Source organism: Scyliorhinus torazame, unplaced genomic scaffold (assembly GCF_047496885.1).
Source record: "Scyliorhinus torazame isolate Kashiwa2021f unplaced genomic scaffold, sScyTor2.1 scaffold_241, whole genome shotgun sequence".
Taxonomy (NCBI): domain Eukaryota; kingdom Metazoa; phylum Chordata; class Chondrichthyes; order Carcharhiniformes; family Scyliorhinidae; genus Scyliorhinus; species Scyliorhinus torazame.
The window spans coordinates 270,677-290,817 of NW_027307968.1; the positions used below are offsets into that span (position 1 = coordinate 270,677).

The 20,141-nt window shown below is 56.7% G+C and overlaps 1 protein-coding gene across 1 annotated transcript in view; it reads right to left on the bottom strand.

The window, feature by feature from the left end:
* LOC140405794 (solute carrier family 22 member 17-like) overlaps window positions 1-19,500 on the bottom strand; it is a gene marked incomplete at its 5' end in the record, with an annotated part of 49,673 nt that extends 30,173 nt beyond the window's left edge. The window contains 4 exon segments of the mRNA XM_072494225.1: window positions 11,609-11,720; window positions 19,277-19,318; window positions 19,321-19,444; window positions 19,446-19,500. Of these exon segments, the coding sequence (XP_072350326.1) occupies window positions 11,609-11,720; window positions 19,277-19,318; window positions 19,321-19,444; window positions 19,446-19,500 (333 nt within the window).
* Between the last annotated feature and the right edge of the window lie 641 nt (window positions 19,501-20,141).

Here is a 20,141-nt window from a genome sequence, read left to right on the forward strand (position 1 = left end):
TTCAGCACTGACCCTCTTACAGTGCAGCACTCCCTCAGTACTGATCCTCTGACAGTGCGGCACTCCCTCAATACTGACCCTCTGGCTGTGCGGCACTCCCTCAGCACTGACCCTCTGACAGTTTAGCACTCCCTCAGCACTGACCCTCTGACAGTGCGGCGCTCACTCAGTACTGACCCTCTGACAGTGCGGCACTCCCTCAATACTGACCCTCTGGCAGTGCGGCGCTCCCTCAGCACTGACTCTCTGACAGTGCAGCACTCCCTCAGTACTGACCCTCTGACAGTGCGGCACTCCCTCAGTACTGACCCTCTGACAGTGCAGCACTCCCTCAGCACTGACGCTCTGACAGTGCGGCACTCCCTCAATACTGACCCTCTGGCAGTGCGGCGCTCCCTCAGCACTGACTCTCTGACAGTGCAGCACTCCCTCAGTACTGACCCTCTGACAGTGCGGCACTCCCACAGGACTGACCCTCTGACAGTGCGGCACTCCCTCAGGACTGACCCTCTGACAGTGCGGCGCTCCCTCAGCACTGACCCTCTGACAGTGCGGCGCTCCCTCAGTACTGACCCTCTGACAGTGCCGCGCTCCCTCAGTACTGACGCTCTGACAGTGCGGCGCTGCCTCAGTACTGACCCTCTGACAGTGCGGCACTCCCTCAGTACTGACCCTCTGACAGTGCGGCACTCCCTCAGTACTGACCCTCTGACAGTGCGGCACTCCCTCAGTGCTGACCCTCTGACAGTGCGGCACTCCCTCAGTACTGACCCTCTGACAGTGCGGCACTCCCTCAGTACTGACCCTCTGACAGTGCAGCACTCCCTCAGTACTGACCCTCTGACAGTGCGGCACTCCCTCAGTACTGACCCTCTGACAGTGCGGCACTCCCTCAGTACTGACCCTCTGACAGTGCGGCACTCCCTCAGTACTGACCCTCTGACAGTGCGGCACTCCCTCAGTACTGACCCCCTGACAGTGCGGCACTCCCTCAGTACTGACCCTCTGACAGTGCAACACTCCCTCAGTACTGACCCCCTGACAATGCGGCACTCCCTCAGTACTGACCCTCCGACAGTGCGGCACTCCCTCAGTACTGACCCTCTGGCAGTGCAGCGCTCCCTGAGCACTGACCCTCTGACAGTGCGGCACTCCCTCAGTACTGACCCTCTGGCAGTGCGGCGCTCCCTCAGTACTGACCCTCTGACAGTGCGGCACTCCCTCAGTACTGACCCTCTGACAGTGCTGCACTCCGTCAGTACTGACCCTCTGACAGTGCGGCACTCCCTCAGTACTGACCCCCTGACAGTGCGGCACTCCGTCAGTACTGACCCTCTGACAGTGCGGCACTCCCTCAGTACTGACCCCCTGATAATGCGGCACTCCCTCAGTACTGACCCTCCGACAGTGCGGCACTCCCTCAGTACTGACCCTCTGACAGTGCGACACTCCCTCAGTACAGACCCTCTGACAGTCCGGCACTCCCTCAGTACTGACCCTCCGACAGTGCGGCACTCCCTCAGTACTGGCCCTCCGACAGTGCGGCACTCCCTCAGTACTGACCCTCTGACAGTGCGGCACTCCCTCAGTACTGACCCTCCGACAGTGCGGCACTCCCTCAGTACTGACCCTCTGTCAGTGTGGCACTCCCTCAGTACTGACCCTCTGACAGTGCTGCGCTCCCTCAGTACTGACCCTCTGACAGTGCAGCACTCCCTCAGTACTGACCCTCTGACAGTGCAGCACTCCCTCAGTACTGACCCTCTGACAGTGCGGCACTCCCTCAGTACTGACCCTCTGACAGTGCAGCACTCCCTCAGTACTGACCCTCTGACGGTGCGGCGCTCCCTCAGTACTGACCCTCTGACAGTGCGGCACTCCCTCAGTACTGACCCACTGACAGTGCAGCACTCCCTCAGTACAGACCCTCTGACAGTGCGGCGCTCCCTCAGTACTGACCCTCTGACGGTGCGGCACTCCCTCAGTACTGACCCACTGACAGTGCAGCACTCCCTCAGTACTGACCCTGTGACAGTGCGGCGCTCCCTCAGTACTGACCCTCTGACAGTGCGGCGCTCCCTCAGTACTGACCCTCTGACAGTGCGGCGCTCCCTCAGCACAGACCCTCTGACAGTGCAGCACTCCCTCAGTACTGACACCCTGACAGTGCGGCACTCCCTCAGGACTGACCCTCTGACAGTGCGGCACTCCCTCAGTACTGACCCTCTGACAGTGCGGCGCTCCCTCAGTACTGACCCTCTGACAGTGCAGCGCTCCCTCAGTACTGACCCTCTGACAATGCGGCACTCCCTCAGTACTGACCCTCTGACAGTGCGGCGCTCCCTCAGTACTGACCCTCTGACAGTGCGGCGCTCCCTCAGTACTGACCCTCTGACAGTGCGGCGCTCCCTGAGCACTGACCCTCTGACAGTGCGGCACTCCCTCAGTACTGACCCTCAGACAGTGCGGCGCTCCCTCAGTACTGACCCTCTGACAGTGGGGCGCTCCCTCAGTACTGACCCTCAGACAGTGCGGCGCTCCCTCAGTACTGACCCTCTGACAGTGCGGCACTCCCTCAGTACTGACCCTCTGACAGCGCGGCGCTCCCTCAGTACTGACCCTCTGACAGTGCGGCACTCCCTCAGTACTGACCCTCTGAAAGTGCGGCGCTCCCTCAGCACTGTCCCTCTGATAGTGCGGCACTCCCTCAGTACTGACCCTCTGACAGTGCGGCGCTCCCTCAGTACTGACCCTCTGACAGTGCGGCGCTCCCTCAGTACTGACCCTCTGACAGTGCGGCGCTCCCTGAGCACTGACCCTCTGACAGTGCGGCACTCCCTCAGTACTGACCCTCAGACAGTGCGGCGCTCCCTCAGTACTGACCCTCTGACAGCGCGGCGCTCCCTCAGCACTGTCCCTCTGACAGTGCGGCGCTCCCTCAGTACTGACCCTCTGACAGTGCGGCGCTCTCTCAGCACTGACCCTCTGACAGTGCGGCACTCCCTCAGTACTGACCCTCTGACAGTGCGGCGCTCTCTCAGCACTGACCCTCTGACAGTGCGGCACTCCCTCAGTACTGACCCTCTGACAGTGCGGCGCTCCCTCAGTACTGATCCTCTGACAGTGCGGCGCTCCCTCAGCACTGACCCTCTGACAGTGCAGCACTCCCTCAATACTGACCCTCTGGCTGTGCGGCGCTCCCTCAGCACTGACCCTCTGACAGTTCAGCACCCCCTCAGCACTGACCCTCTGACAGTGCGGCGCTCCCTCAGTACTGACCCTCTGACAGTGCAGCACTCCCTCAGCACTGACCCTCTGAAAGTGCAGCACTCCCTCAGTACTGACCCTCTGACAGTGCGGCGCTCCCTCAGTACTGACCCTCTGACAGTGCGGCACTCCCTCAGTACTGACCCTCTGACAGTGCGGCACTCCCTCAGTACTGACCCTCTGACAGTGCTACACTCCCTCAGCACTGACCCTCTGAAAGTGCAGCACTCCCTCAGTACTGACCCTCTGACAGTGCGGCGCTCCCTCAGTACTGACCCTCTGACAGTGCGGCACTCCCTCAGCACTGACCCTCTGACAGTGCGGCACTCCCTCAGTACTGACCCTCTGGCAGTGCGGCGCTCCCTCAGCACTGACCCTCTGACAGTGCGGCACTCCCTCAGTACTGACCCTCTGGCAGTGCGGCGCTCCCTCAGTACTGACCCTCTGACAGTGCGGCACTCCCTCAGTACTGACCCTCAGAAAGTGCGGCGCTCCTTCAGCACTGACCCTCTTACAGTGCAGCACTCCCTCAGTACTGACCCTCTGACAGTGCGGCGCTCCCTCAGTACTGACCCTCTGACAGTGCGGCACTCCCTCAATACTGACCCTCTGGCTGTGCGGCACTCCCTCAGCACTGACCCTCTGACAGTTCAGCACTCCCTCAGCACTGACCCTCTGACAGTGCGGCGCTCACTCAGTACTGACCCTCTGACAGTGCGGCACTCCCTCAATACTGACCCTCTGGCAGTGCGGCGCTCCCTCAGCACTGACTCTCTGACAGTGCAGCACTCCCTCAGTACTGACCCTCTGACAGTGCGGCACTCCCTCAGTACTGACCCTCTGACAGTGCAGCACTCCCTCAGCACTGACGCTCTGACAGTGCGGCACTCCCTCAATACTGACCCTCTGGCAGTGCGGCGCTCCCTCAGTACTGACCCTCTGACAGTGCAGCACTCCCTCAGCACTGACCCTCTGAAAGTGCAGCACTCCCTCAGTACTGACCCTCTGACAGTGCGGCGCTCCCTCAGTACTGACCCTCTGACAGTGCGGCACTCCCTCAGCACTGACCCTCTGAAAGTGCAGCACTCCCTCAGTACTGACCCTCTGACAGTGCGGCGCTCCCTCAGTACTGACCCTCTGACAGTGCGGCACTCCCTCAGCACTGACCCTCTGACAGTGCGGCACTCCCTCAGTACTGACCCTCTGGCAGTGCGGCGCTCCCTCAGCACTGACCCTCTGACAGTGCGGCACTCCCTCAGTACTGACCCTCAGAAAGTGCGGCGCTCCTTCAGCACTGACCCTCTTACAGTGCAGCACTCCCTCAGTACTGACCCTCTGACAGTGCGGCACTCCCTCAATACTGACCCTCTGGCTGTGCGGCACTCCCTCAGTACTGACTCTCTGACAGTGCGGCACTCCCTCAGCACTGACTCTCTGACAGTGCAGCACTCCCTCAGTACTGACCCTCTGACAGTGCTGCACTCCCTCAGTACTGACCCTCTGACAGTGCAGCACTCCCTCAGCACTGACGCTCTGACAGTGCGGCACTCCCTCAATACTGACCCTCTGGCAGTGCGGCGCTCCCTCAGCACTGACTCTCTGACAGTGCAGCACTCCCTCAGTACTGACCCTCTGACAGTGCGGCACTCCCACAGGACTGACCCTCTGACAGTGCGGCACTCCCTCAGGACTGACCCTCTGACAGTGCGGCGCTCCCTCAGCACTGACCCTCTGACAGTGCGGCGCTCCCTCAGTACTGACCCTCTGACAGTGCCGCGCTCCCTCAGTACTGACGCTCTGACAGTGCGGCGCTGCCTCAGTACTGACCCTCTGACAGTGCGGCACTCCCTCAGTACTGACCCTCTGACAGTGCGGCACTCCCTCAGTACTGACCCTCTGACAGTGCGGCACTCCCTCAGTGCTGACCCTCTGACAGTGCGGCACTCCCTCAGTACTGACCCTCTGACAGTGCGGCACTCCCTCAGTACTGACCCTCTGACAGTGCAGCACTCCCTCAGTACTGACCCTCTGACAGTGCGGCACTCCCTCAGTACTGACCCTCTGACAGTGCGGCACTCCCTCAGTACTGACCCTCTGACAGTGCGGCACTCCCTCAGTACTGACCCTCTGACAGTGCGGCACTCCCTCAGTACTGACCCTCTGACAGTGCGGCACTCTGTCAGTACTGACCCTCTGACAGTGCGGCACTCCCTCAGTACTGACCCCCTGACAGTGCGGCACTCCCTCAGTACTGACCCTCTGACAGTGCAACACTCCCTCAGTACTGACCCCCTGACAATGCGGCACTCCCTCAGTACTGACCCTCCGACAGTGCGGCACTCCCTCAGTACTGACCCTCTGGCAGTGCAGCGCTCCCTGAGCACTGACCCTCTGACAGTGCGGCACTCCCTCAGTACTGACCCTCTGGCAGTGCGGCGCTCCCTCAGTACTGACCCTCTGACAGTGCGGCACTCCCTCAGTACTGACCCTCTGACAGTGCTGCACTCCGTCAGTACTGACCCTCTGACAGTGCGGCACTCCCTCAGTACTGACCCCCTGACAGTGCGGCACCCCGTCAGTACTGACCCTCTGACAGTGCGGCACTCCCTCAGTACTGACCCCCTGATAATGCGGCACTCCCTCAGTACTGACCCTCCGACAGTGCGGCACTCCCTCAGTACTGACCCTCTGACAGTGCGACACTCCCTCAGTACAGACCCTCTGACAGTCCGGCACTCCCTCAGTACTGACCCTCCGACAGTGCGGCACTCCCTCAGTACTGACCCTCCGACAGTGCGGCACTCCCTCAGTACTGACCCTCTGACAGTGCGGCACTCCCTCAGTACTGACCCTCCGACAGTGCGGCACTCCCTCAGTACTGACCCTCTGTCAGTGCGGCACTCCCTCAGTACTGACCCTCTGACAGTGCTGCGCTCCCTCAGTACTGACCCTCTGACAGTGCAGCACTCCCTCAGTACTGACCCTCTGACAGTGCAGCACTCCCTCAGTACTGACCCTCTGACAGTGCGGCACTCCCTCAGTACTGACCCTCTGACAGTGCAGCACTCCCTCAGTACTGACCCTCTGACGGTGCGGCGCTCCCTCAGTACTGACCCTCTGACAGTGCGGCACTCCCTCAGTACTGACCCACTGACAGTGCAGCACTCCCTCAGTACTGACCCTCTGACAGTACGGTGCTCCCTCAGTACAGACCCTCTGACAGTGCGGCGCTCCCTCAGTACTGACCCTGTGACAGTGCGGTGCTCCCTCAGTACAGACCCTCTGACAGTGCGGCGCTCCCTCAGTACTGACCCTCTGACGGTGCGGTGCTCCCTCAGTAGTGACCCTCTGACAGTGCGGCACTCCCTCAGTACTGACCCTCCGACAGTGCGGCACTCCCTCAGTACTGACCCTCTGTCAGTGCGGCACTCCCTCAGTACTGACCCTCTGACAGTGCTGCGCTCCCTCAGTACTGACCCTCTGACAGTGCAGCACTCCCTCAGTACTGACCCTCTGACAGTGCAGCACTCCCTCAGTACTGACCCTCTGACAGTGCGGCACTCCCTCAGTACTGACCCTCTGACAGTGCAGCACTCCCTCAGTACTGACCCTCTGACGGTGCGGCACTCCCTCAGTACTGACCCTCTGACAGTGCGGCACTCCCTCAGTACTGACCCTCTGACAGTGCGGCACTCCCTCAGTACTGACCCTCTGACAGTACGGTGCTCCCTCAGTACAGACCCTCTGACAGTGCGGCACTCCCTCAGTACTGACCCTCTGACAGTACGGTGCTCCCTCTGTACAGACCCTCTGACAGTGCGGCACTCCCTCAGTACTGACCCTCTGACAGTACGGTGCTCCCTCAGTACTGACCCTCTGACAGTGCAGCACTCCCTCAGTACTGACCCTCTGACAGTGCGGCACTCCCTCAGTACTGACCCTCTGACAGTGCGGCACTCCCTCAGTACTGACCCTGTGACAGTGCGGTGCTCCCTCAGTACAGACCCTCTGACAGTGCGGCGCTCCCTCAGTGCTGACCCTCTGACAGTGCGGCGCTCCCTCAGTACTGACCCTCTGACAGTGCGGCACTCCCTCAGTACTGACCCTGTGACAGTGCGGTGCTCCCTCAGTACAGACCCTCTGACAGTGCGGCGCTCCCTCAGTACTGACCCTCTGGCAGTGCGGCACTCCCTCAGTACTGACCCTCTGACAGTGCAGCACTCCCTCAGTACTGACCCTCTGAAAGTGCAGCACTCCCTCAGTACTGACTCTCTGACAGTGCAGCGCTCCCTCAGTACTGACCCTCTGACAGTGCAGCACTCCCTCAGCACTGACCCTCTGAAAGTGCAGCACTCCCTCAGTACTGACCCTCTGACAGTGCGGCGCTCCCTCAGTACTGACCCTCTGACAGTGCGGCACTCCCTCAGCACTGACCCTCTGAAAGTGCAGCACTCCCTCAGTACTGACCCTCTGACAGTGCGGCGCTCCCTCAGTACTGACCCTCTGACAGTGCGGCACTCCCTCAGCACTGACCCTCTGACAGTGCGGCACTCCCTCAGTACTGACCCTCTGGCAGTGCGGCGCTCCCTCAGCACTGACCCTCTGACAGTGCGGCACTCCCTCAGTACTGACCCTCAGAAAGTGCGGCGCTCCTTCAGCACTGACCCTCTTACAGTGCAGCACTCCCTCAGTACTGACCCTCTGACAGTGCGGCACTCCCTCAATACTGACCCTCTGGCTGTGCGGCACTCCCTCAGCACTGACCCTCTGACAGTTTCGCACTCCCTCAGCACTGACCCTCTGACAGTGCGGCGCTCACTCAGTACTGACCCTCTGACAGTGCGGCACTCCCTCAATACTGACCCTCTGGCAGTGCGGCGCTCCCTCAGCACTGACTCTCTGACAGTGCAGCACTCCCTCAGTACTGACCCTCTGACAGTGCGGCACTCCCTCAGTACTGACCCTCTGACAGTGCAGCACTCCCTCAGCACTGACGCTCTGACAGTGCGGCACTCCCTCAATACTGACCCTCTGGCAGTGCGGCGCTCCCTCAGCACTGACTCTCTGACAGTGCAGCACTCCCTCAGTACTGACCCTCTGACAGTGCGGCACTCCCACAGGACTGACCCTCTGACAGTGCGGCACTCCCTCAGGACTGACCCTCTGACAGTGCGGCGCTCCCTCAGCACTGACCCTCTGACAGTGCGGCGCTCCCTCAGTACTGACCCTCTGACAGTGCCGCGCTCCCTCAGTACTGACCCTCTGACAGTGCGGCACTCCCTCAGTACTGACCCTCTGACAGTGCGGCACTCCCTCAGTACTGACCCTCTGACAGTGCGGCACTCCCTCAGTGCTGACCCTCTGACAGTGCGGCACTCCCTCAGTACTGACCCTCTGACAGTGCGGCACTCCCTCAGTACTGACCCTCTGACAGTGCAGCACTCCCTCAGTACTGACCCTCTGACAGTGCGGCACTCCCTCAGTACTGACCCTCTGACAGTGCGGCACTCCCTCAGTACTGACCCTCTGACAGTGCAACACTCCCTCAGTACTGACCCCCTGACAATGCGGCACTCCCTCAGTACTGACCCTCCGACAGTGCGGCACTCCCTCAGTACTGACCCTCTGGCAGTGCAGCGCTCCCTGAGCACTGACCCTCTGACAGTGCGGCACTCCCTCAGTACTGACCCTCTGGCAGTGCGGCGCTCCCTCAGTACTGACCCTCTGACAGTGCGGCACTCCCTCAGTACTGACCCTCTGACAGTGCTGCACTCCGTCAGTACTGACCCTCTGACAGTGCGGCACTCCCTCAGTACTGACCCCCTGACAGTGCGGCACTCCGTCAGTACTGACCCTCTGACAGTGCGGCACTCCCTCAGTACTGACCCCCTGATAATGCGGCACTCCCTCAGTACTGACCCTCCGACAGTGCGGCACTCCCTCAGTACTGACCCTCTGACAGTGCGACACTCCCTCAGTACAGACCCTCTGACAGTCCGGCACTCCCTCAGTACTGACCCTCCGACAGTGCGGCACTCCCTCAGTACTGACCCTCCGACATTGCGGCACTCCCTCAGTACTGACCCTCTGACAGTGCGGCACTCCCTCAGTACTGACCCTCCGACAGTGCGGCACTCCCTCAGTACTGACCCTCTGTCAGTGCGGCACTCCCTCAGTACTGACCCTCTGACAGTGCTGCGCTCCCTCAGTACTGACCCTCTGACAGTGCAGCACTCCCTCAGTACTGACCCTCTGACAGTGCAGCACTCCCTCAGTACTGACCCTCTGACAGTGCGGCACTCCCTCAGTACTGACCCTCTGACAGTGCAGCACTCCCTCAGTACTGACCCTCTGACGGTGCGGCGCTCCCTCAGTACTGACCCTCTGACAGTGCGGCACTCCCTCAGTACTGACCCACTGACAGTGCAGCACTCCCTCAGTACTGACCCTCTGACAGTACGGTGCTCCCTCAGTACAGACCCTCTGACAGTGCGGCGCTCCCTCAGTACTGACCCTGTGACAGTGCGGTGCTCCCTCAGTACAGACCCTCTGACAGTGCGGCGCTCCCTCAGTACTGACCCTCTGACGGTGCGGTGCTCCCTCAGTAGTGACCCTCTGACAGTGCGGCACTCCCTCAGTACTGACCCTCCGACAGTGCGGCACTCCCTCAGTACTGACCCTCTGTCAGTGCGGCACTCCCTCAGTACTGACCCTCTGACAGTGCTGCGCTCCCTCAGTACTGACCCTCTGACAGTGCAGCACTCCCTCAGTACTGACCCTCTGACAGTGCAGCACTCCCTCAGTACTGACCCTCTGACAGTGCGGCACTCCCTCAGTACTGACCCTCTGACAGTGCAGCACTCCCTCAGTACTGACCCTCTGACGGTGCGGCGCTCCCTCAGTACTGACCCTCTGACAGTGCGGCACTCCCTCAGTACTGACCCACTGACAGTGCAGCACTCCCTCAGTACTGACCCTCTGACAGTGCGGCACTCCCTCAGTACTGACCCTCTGACAGTACGGTGCTCCCTCAGTACAGACCCTCTGACAGTGCGGCACTCCCTCAGTACTGACCCTCTGACAGTACGGTGCTCCCTCAGTACAGACCCTCTGACAGTGCGGCACTCCCTCAGTACTGACCCTCTGACAGTACGGTGCTCCCTCAGTACTGACCCTCTGACAGTGCAGCACTCCCTCAGTACTGACCCTCTGACAGTGCGGCACTCCCTCAGTACTGACCCTCTGACAGTGCGGCACTCCCTCAGTACTGACCCTGTGACAGTGCGGCACTCCCTCAGTACTGACCCTCTGACAGTGCGGCACTCCCTCAGTACTGACCCTCTGACAGTACGGTGCTCCCTCAGTACAGACCCTCTGACAGTGCGGCACTCCCTCAGTACTGACCCTCTGACAGTACGGTGCTCCCTCAGTACAGACCCTCTGACAGTGCGGCACTCCCTCAGTACTGACCCTCTGACAGTACGGTGCTCCCTCAGTACTGACCCTCTGACAGTGCAGCACTCCCTCAGTACTGACCCTCTGACAGTGCGGCACTCCCTCAGTACTGACCCTCTGACAGTGCGGCACTCCCTCAGTACTGACCCTGTGACAGTGCGGTGCTCCCTCAGTACAGACCCTCTGACAGTGCGGCGCTCCCTCAGTGCTGACCCTCTGACAGTGCGGCGCTCCCTCAGTACTGACCCTCTGACAGTGCGGCACTCACTCAGTACTGACCCTGTGACAGTGCGGTGCTCCCTCAGTACAGACCCTCTGACAGTGCGGCACTCCCTCAGTACTGACCCTCTGACAGTGCAGCACTCCCTCAGTACTGACCCTCTGACAGTGCAGCACTCCCTCAGTACTGACCCTCTGACAGTGCAGCACTCCCTCAGTACTGACCCTCTGACAGTGCAGCACTCCCTCAGTACTGACCCTCTGACAGTGCGGCGCTCCCTCAGTACTGACCCTCTGACAGTGCGGCGCTCCCTCAGTACTGACCCTCTGACAGTGCAGCACTCCCTCAGTACTGACCCTCTGACAGTGCAGCACTCCCTCAGTACTGACCCTCTGACAGTGCGGCGCTCCCTCAGTACTGACCCTCTGACAGCGCGGCACTCCCTCAGTACTGACCCTCTGACAGTGCAGCGCTCCCTCAGTACTGACACTCTGACAGTGCGCTCCTCCGAATTTGGTTGTGACCTTGGGTCAGCGCACCGAGAATACGCAGAGGTGCGTGGCGTGCCCGTCCGACCCGGAGCCTGTCCGAGGGCCTCTCCCAGAGCCCGCGGTGGCTCCCGATCAGAGCGGTTACCTGGATCGCAGGCGGCGGCGCGAGTCTCACCTGATCACCGTCGGGATGACCTCAGCGGAGAAGAAGACGCTGAGAATCGCCACGGCGTCTGAGGAGAACATCCCCAGGATAGAGAACGTCATAATGGCGGCATCATTCAGATCTGGACGGGAAGGGGGCAGTTGGAGGGAGAGAGAGAGAGAGAGACGATGAAACCAGCTGCGTCGGACACCATCGCACAATTCTTCACAGCGCTCCCGCCGGGAGCAAAGACTTTCTGTCACGTCGTTCGCCGATCCTTCTCGTTATTGACAAGCCTTGCCTCCTCCCCTTCCTGGCACGCCCTCCCTCTCTCGGTATCTCACTGTCTACTCTGTCTGGGAACCCTCATGACTGTCCCCATCAAACACTCCCAGGACAGGTACAGCACGGGATTAGATGCAGAGTAAAGCTCCCCCTACACTGTCCCCATCAAACACTCCCAGGACAGGTACAGCACGGGGTTAGATACAGAGTAAAGCTCCCTCTACACTGTCCCCATCAAACACTCCCGGGACAGGTACAGCACGGGATTAGATACAGAGTAAAGCTCCCTCTACACTGTCCCCATCAAACACTCCCGGGACAGGTACAGCACGGGGTTAGATACAGAGTAAAGCTCCCTCTACACTGTCCCCATCAAACACTCCCAGGACAGGTACAGCACGGGGTTAGATGCAGAGTAAAGCTCCCTCTACACTGTCCCCATCAAACACTCCCAGGACAGGTACAGCACGGGGTTAGATACAGAGTAAAGCTCCCTCTACACTGTCCCCATCAAACACTCCCGGGACAGGTACAGCACGGGATTAGATACAGAGTGAAGCTCCCTCTACACTGTCCCCATCAAACACTCCCAGGACAGGTACAGCACGGGGTTAGATACAGAGTAAAGCTCCCTCTACACTGTCCCTCTCAAACACTCCCAGGACAGGTACAACACGGGGTTAGATACAGAGTAAAGCTCCCTCTACACTGTCCCCGTCAAACACTCCCAGGACAGGTACAGCACGGGGTTAGATACAGAGTAAAGCTCTCTCTACACTGTCCCTATCAAACACTCCCAGGACAGGTACAGCACGGGATTAGATACAGAGTAAAGCTCCCTCTACACTGTCCCCATCAAACACTCCCAGGACAGGTACAGCACGGGGTTAGATACAGAGTAAAGCTCCCTCTACACTGTCCCCATCAAACACTCCCAGGACAGGTACAGCACGGGGTTAGATACAGAGTAAAGCTCCCTCTACACTGTCACCATCAAACACTCCCAGGACAGGTACAGCACAGGGCTAGATACAGAGTAAAGCTCCCTCTGCACTGTCCCCATCAAACACTCCCAGGACAGGTACAGCACGGGGTTAGATACAGAGTAAAGCTCCCTCTACACTGTCCCCATCAAACACTCCCAGGACAGGTACAGCACGGGGTTAGATACAGAGTAAAGCTCCCTCTGCACTGTCCCCATCAACCACTCCCAGGACAGGTACAGCACGGGGTTAGATACAGAGTAAAGCTCCCTCTGCACTGTCCCCATCAAACACTCCCAGGACAGGTACAGCACGGGGTTAGATACAGAGTAAAGCTCCCTCTACACTGTCCCCATCAAACACTCCCAGGACAGGTACAGCACGGATATAGATACAGAGTAAAGCTCCCTCTACACTGTCCCCATCAAACACTCCCAGGACAGGTACAGCACGGATATAGATACAGAGTAAAGCTCCCTCTACACTGTCCCCATCAAACACTCCCAGGACAGGTACAGCATGGGGTTAGATACAGAGTAAAGCTCCCTCTACACTGTCCTCATCAAACACTCCCAGGACAGGTACAGCACGGGGTTAGATACAGAGTAAAGCTCCCTCTGCACTGTCCCCATCAACCACTCCCAGGACAGGTACAGCACGGGGTTAGATACAGAGTAAAGCTCCCTCTGCACTGTCCCCATCAAACACTCCCAGGACAGGTACAGCACGGGGTTAGACACAGAGTAAAGCTCCCTCTGCATTGTCCCCATCAAACACTCCCAGGACAGGTACAGCACGGGGTTAGATACAGAGTAAAGCTCCCTCTGCACTGTCCCCATCAAACACTCCCAGGACAGGTACAGCACGGGGTTAGATACAGAGTAAAGCTCCCTCTACACTGTCCCCATCAAACACTCCCAGGACAGGTACAGCACGGGGTTATATACAGAGTAAAGCTCCCTCTGCACTGCCCCCATCAAACACTCCCATGACAGGTACAGCACGGGGTTAGGTACAGAGTAAAGCTCCCTCTAAACTGTCCCCATCAAACACTCCCAGGACAGGTACAGCACGGGGTTAGATACAGAGTAAAGCTCCCTCGACACTGTCCCCATCAAACACTCCCAGGACAGGTACAGCACGGGGTTAGATACAGAGTAAAGCTCCCTCTACACTGTCCCCATCAAACACTCCCAGGACAGGTACAGCATGGGGTTAGATACAGAGTAAAGTTCCCTCTACACTGTCCCCATCAAACACTCCCAGGGCAGGTACAGCACGGAGTTAGATACAGAGTAAAGCTCCCTCTACACTGTCCCCATCAAACACTCCCAGGACAGGTACAGCACGGGGTTAGGTACAGAGTAAAGCTCCCTCTACACTGTCCCCATCAAACACTCCCAGGACAGGTACAGCACGGGGTTAGATACAGAGTAAAGTTCCCTCTACACTGTCCCCATCAAACACTCCCAGGACAGGTACAGCACGGATATAGATACAGAGTAAAGCTCCCTCTACACTGTCCCCATCAAACACTCCCAGGACAGGTACAGCACGGGGTTAGACACAGAGTAAAGCTCCCTCTGCACTGTCCCCATCAAACACTCCCAGGACAGGTACAGCACGGGGTTAGATACAGAGTAAAGCTCCCTCTGCACTGTCCCCATCAAACACTCCCAGGACAGGTACAGCACGGGGTTAGATACAGAGTAAAGCTCCCTCTACCCTGTCCCCATCAAACACTCCCAGGACAGGTACAGCACGGGGTTATATACAGAGTAAAGCTCCCTCTGCACTGTCCCCATCAAACACTCCCAGGACAGGTACAGCACGGGGTTAGGTACAGAGTAAAGCTCCCTCTACACTGTCCCCATCAAACACTCCCAGGACAGGTACAGCACGGGGTTAGATACAGAGTAAAGCTCCCTCGACACTGTCCCCATCAAACACTCCCAGGACAGGTACAGCACGGGGTTATATACAGAGTAAAGCTCCCTCTGCACTGTACCCATCAAACACTCCCAGGACAGGTACAGCACGGGGTTAGACACAGAGTAAAGCTCCCTCTGCACTGTCCCCATCAAACACTCCCAGGACAGGTACAGCACGGGGTTAGATACAGAGTAAAGCTCCCTCTCCACTGTCCCCATCAAACACTCCCAGGACAGGTACAGCACGGGGTTAGATACAGAGTAAAGCTCCCTCTACACTGTCCCCATCAAACACTCCCAGGACAGGTACAGCACGGGGTTATATACAGAGTAAAGCTCCCTCTGCACTGTCCCCATCAAACACTCCCAGGACAGGTACAGCACGGGGTTAGGTACAGAGTAAAGCTCCCTCTACACTGTCCCCATCAAACACTCCCAGGACAGGTACAGCACGGAGTTAGATACAGAGTAAAGCTCCCTCTACACTGTCCCCATCAAACACTCCCAGGACAGGTACAGCACGGGGTTAGATACAGAGTAAAGCTCCCTCTACACTGTCCCCATCAAACACTCCGAGGACAGATACAGCACGGGGTTAGATACAGAGTAAAGCTCCCTCTACACTGCCTCCATCAAACACTCCCAGGACAGGTACAGCACGGGGTTAGATACAGAGTAAAGCTCCCTCTACACTATCCCCATCAAACACTCCCAGGACAGGTACAGCACGGGGTTAGATACAGAGTAAAGCTCCCTCTACACTGTCCCCATCAAACACTCCCAGGACAGGTACAGCACGGGGTTATATACAGAGTAAAGCTCCCTCTGCACTGTCCCCATCAAACACTCCCAGGACAGGTACAGCACGGGGTTAGGTACAGAGTAAAGCTCCCTCTACACTGTCCCCATCAAACACTCCCAGGACAGGTACAGCATGGGGTTAGATACAGAGTAAAGTTCCATCTACACTGTCCCCATCAAACACTCCCAGGACAGGTACAGCATGGAGTTAGATACAGAGTAAAGCTCCCTCTACACTGTCCCCATCAAACACTCCCAGGACAGGTACAGCACGGGGTTAGATACAGAGTAAAGCTCCCTCTACACTGTCCCCATCAAACACTCCGAGGACAGATACAGCACGGGGTTAGATACAGAATAAAGCCCCCTCTACACTGTCTCCATCAAACACTCCCAGGACAGGTACAGCACGGGGTTAGATACAGAGTAAAGCTCCCTCTACACTGTCCCCATCAAACACTCCCAGGACAGGTACAGCACGGGGTTAGATACAGAGTAAAGCTCCCTCTACACTGTCCCCATCAAACACTCCCAGGACAGGTACAGCACGGAGTTAGATACAGAGTAAAGCTCCCTCTACACTGTCTCCATCAAACACTCCCAGGACAGGTACAGCACGGGGTTAGATACAGAGTAAAGCTCCCTCTCCACTGTCTCCATCAAACACTCCCAGGACAGGTACAGCACGGGGTTTGATACAGAGTAAACCTCCCTCTACACTGTCCCCATCAAACACTCCCAGGACAGGGATCGCACGGGGTTAGATACAAAGTAAAGCTCCCTCTACACTGTCCCCATCAAACACTCCCAGGACAGGTACAGCACGGGGTTAGATACAGAGTAAAGCTCCCTCTACACTGTCCCCATCAAACACTCCCAGGACAGGCACAGCACGGGGTTAGATACAGAGTAAAGTTCCCCCGACACTAAATCTCTGCATTTATGTGACACTGATTCACTCTGACACATCAGCAGGTGTTTCACAGGAATTCCCACTTGACAATGTGACCCTGAGACACGAAACGTGAACAAAAGTTTGTTCTGAGGTTTTAAGGAGCATCTTAAAGGAGCCAGTCATAGTGATATAGAGGGTGAGAGAGAAAGAGAGAGAGAGAGGGAGAGAGAGAGAGAGAGAGAGAGAGGGAGACGGAGAGAGAGAGAGAGAGAGAGGTAAAGAGTGACAGAGAGACAGACGGCGACAGAGAGAGAGAAAGGTAGATGGAGAGAGAGGGGGAGATGGAGAGAGAGAGGGAGACAAAGAGAGAGAAAGAGAAAGGTAGACGGAGAGTGAGAGAGAGGGGGAGACGGAGAGAGATAAAGAGAGACAGAGAGAGCGAGTAAGAGAGACAGACGGGCGACAGAGAGAGAGAGAGATTTTTACTTACCCATTCAGAGAGAGAGAGACAGGGAGAGGGAGAGAGACACAGGGAGGGAGGGAAACAGAGAGAGAGAGAGAGAGGGACAGAGGGAGAGGAACAGAGGGAGAGTTTAAAAGGGGGACAGAGAGAGTGTGGTTCAGAGGGAGTGAGACGAGGAAAAAGAGGGGAGTGATAGAGAGAGAGACAGAGAGAGTGAGAGAGACAGTGAGAGAGATACAGAGAGAGACAGAAAGGGACAGAGAGAGAGCGACAGAGAGAGAGACAGAGAGAGAGAGAGAGAGAGAGACAGAGAGAGACAGAGAGAGAGAGACAGAGAGCGAGAGAGAGAGAGAGAGAGACAGAGAAAGAGAGGGAGAAAGAAAGAGAGACGGAGATGTAAGTGTGTGGATTGATTGTCCGCTTAAGGGTATTAATTTTATCTCGCTGCGTGGCTATATTTTATAAGGCACTTGCTAAATCATGCTGGAAATGCTTGGCTAGAGTTTAACACTGCTTTTGTACGTAAATAAGTAGGTCAGGTAATGTAAACAAAACACTGCTCAATATTATAGACTTGGCCTTATTATGATAACAAGTTGTTTGTCCGAAGGGCAACAAAGTGAGTACTCAAATTGTTTTTAAACCCAGGGCTAAATATTTATATTTTCTCTTGCATATGTTCCCAAGGTTTCTCTCTTCAAACTTGTTTATTTCACACGATAAATATAATGGTTTTTGTTTTGTTATGCTCTTGATGTAGCATAAGCTGCTTCTTTAACACCTTTACTAAACTATTATCAATTCTCCTACTTGGATTCAACACTACTGTTAATCCTTCGAGAGCTACTCAGACTGACTAACCAGTCTGCTACAATCCACGTGGTGGGTGTGATGTTCAATCAACCCTGTGTCTGTACTCACTGAGTGTCTCCACTGGAAAGAGACTGAGCATGTGTGATGTGTCCTTTTATATGGGTGGTAGTGTCACCTCTGTGTGTATCGTGACTGCCCATTGGTCGTGTCCTATCTTATTGACCTATTGGGTTGACTGTCTGTGTGTCATGTCTCTGGTGCTCCCTCTAGTGTCTAGCTAGGTGTAGTGTATGTACATTAACCCTTTGTGTACTTACAGTGATGTATATCACCACAGTTTTCAAGTGTATAACTCAGAATGCTGTGGAATGACTATGCCGCCAGGCCAGTCCCCTCTCCGCAAATATTTGTGTCAAATATATTTCCTGAAATCGAACCTCGAAGAATTTGTCTTTATTATAATTTCCACGACAAGAGATGAGAGACACAAAGAACGAGTCAGAGAGAGAGAGACAGCGACAGAGAGAGAGAGAGGGAGACTGAGACTGACCCACTCAGAGAGAGAGACAGAGAGGGAGAGAGAGAGACACACAGACAGGGAGAGAGACACAGACAGGGAGAGAGACACGGAGAGGGGGGCAGAGTGGGTCAGAGAGACAGAGACAGAGAGAGAGGGGGACAGAGAGAGAGACAAAGAGAGAGGGAGACTGACAGAGAAAGAGAGAGACAGAGAGAGAGGCAGAGAGACACAGAGACAGACAGAGAGGCAAAGAGAGAGAGAGACTGACAAAGAGAGAGACAGAGAGAGAGAGACGGACAGAGAGAGCGACAGAGAGACATAGAGAGAGAGGCAGAGAGAGACAGAGAGAGGACAGAGAGAGAGAGAGAGGCAGAGAGAGAGAGAGACTGAAACTGACCCACTCAAAGAGAGACGGAGAGGGAGAGACAGGGAGAGGGAGAGAGACACAGAGAGGGAGAGAGAGACATGGAGAGGGAGGCACAGTGGGTCAGAGAGAGAGGGAGACAGAGAGAGAGGGGGGTCAGAGAGAGAGAGAGAGACAAAGAGAGAGAGAGACTGACAGAGAAAGAGAGAGACAGAGAGAGAGGCAGAGAGACAGACAGAGAGAGCAACAGAGTGAGCGACAACAGAGAATGAGAGAGAGAGAGAGAGAGACAGAGACAGAGAGAGAGAGAGAGAAAGAGTGGGTGTGGGCGGGGAGAGGTTCAGGGCAGGAATTCCAGAGCTCCGGCCCTCCCCCAGGCAGCTGAAGGCCCGGCCACCAATGATGGAGCGATGGGAATGGGGGGAAATGGATCGGTTGGACCCGCCCGATGTCCTGGATGGTCGATGAAGGGACTGATGGAGTTAGCGAGGTGGGGGTGACGGGGAGGGACAATGTGGACTGATCGGGGCGGGGGGGGAGGGGCAACGAGAAGCCACCCCCCCCCCACACTCACACTCCGCCCCACGCTCCCTCCTTCCCCCCTGCACAACCGCAGAAGGAGAACGCGTGGGGAGATACTTACACCTGGTCAGCCCCAGCAGGATGAGAGAGGCGAGACCCGTCAGGTCATGCCCAGAAGGAGAATGCCCCTCCGCCCGAAACGGTTGACCGTCAGGCACAGGGCGAGGCACGCCAACCCACTGGTGCCCGCCGACAGCAGGTACAGGAGGTAAAACCCCGACTCGGTGCCCAGGACGTTGTACCGGAAATGTTCTGTAGCAGTGGCGGATGCCGTGCCCGATAAACCTACCGGGAGAAAGAGAACGGGGAAAGCATTAGGGATAGTTTCCATGAAGCTGAGCCGGGAACAGTCCGCCCTGGATCCGGTAATAAGGATAAACAACCTCCCTAGGAAGTAGTGATCATAACATGACAGACCGTACTCCAGTAAGGAGGAAAGATTCGAAGAGAGGGATAAACCAACCGTGGTTACCTGAGGAAGTTGAGAGTATTAAGTTGAAAGGAAAAGCATCGGAGGAGGCAAAAGATTGGGATAAATTCAAAATCCAGCGAAGGAGGACCAAAAAGATAATCAAGTGAGAGAAAGTAAACTACGATGGCAAACTAGCGAGGGATGTAAAAACTGATAATGAGGGTTTATTTAACGACATAAAAAGGGAGAGAGAGTGGTCAAAGTGAATATTGGCCAAATAGACTATGATAGTTCCAGGTAACAAGGAAACGGCAGAGTTAATTAGATCTTTACAGTGGAAAATACTTCAAACATCCCATTGATACTCAGGAATACGGGGGAGCAATTAAATACCATCACCATGTCAATTATTAAGGAAGTAACGGTGAGTTTTGAATATCATAATCGAATCAAGCAGAGTCAGCATGGCTTTGTCATGGGAGTGCACTTTAAGAAATGGGTCTTTAAGAAATGT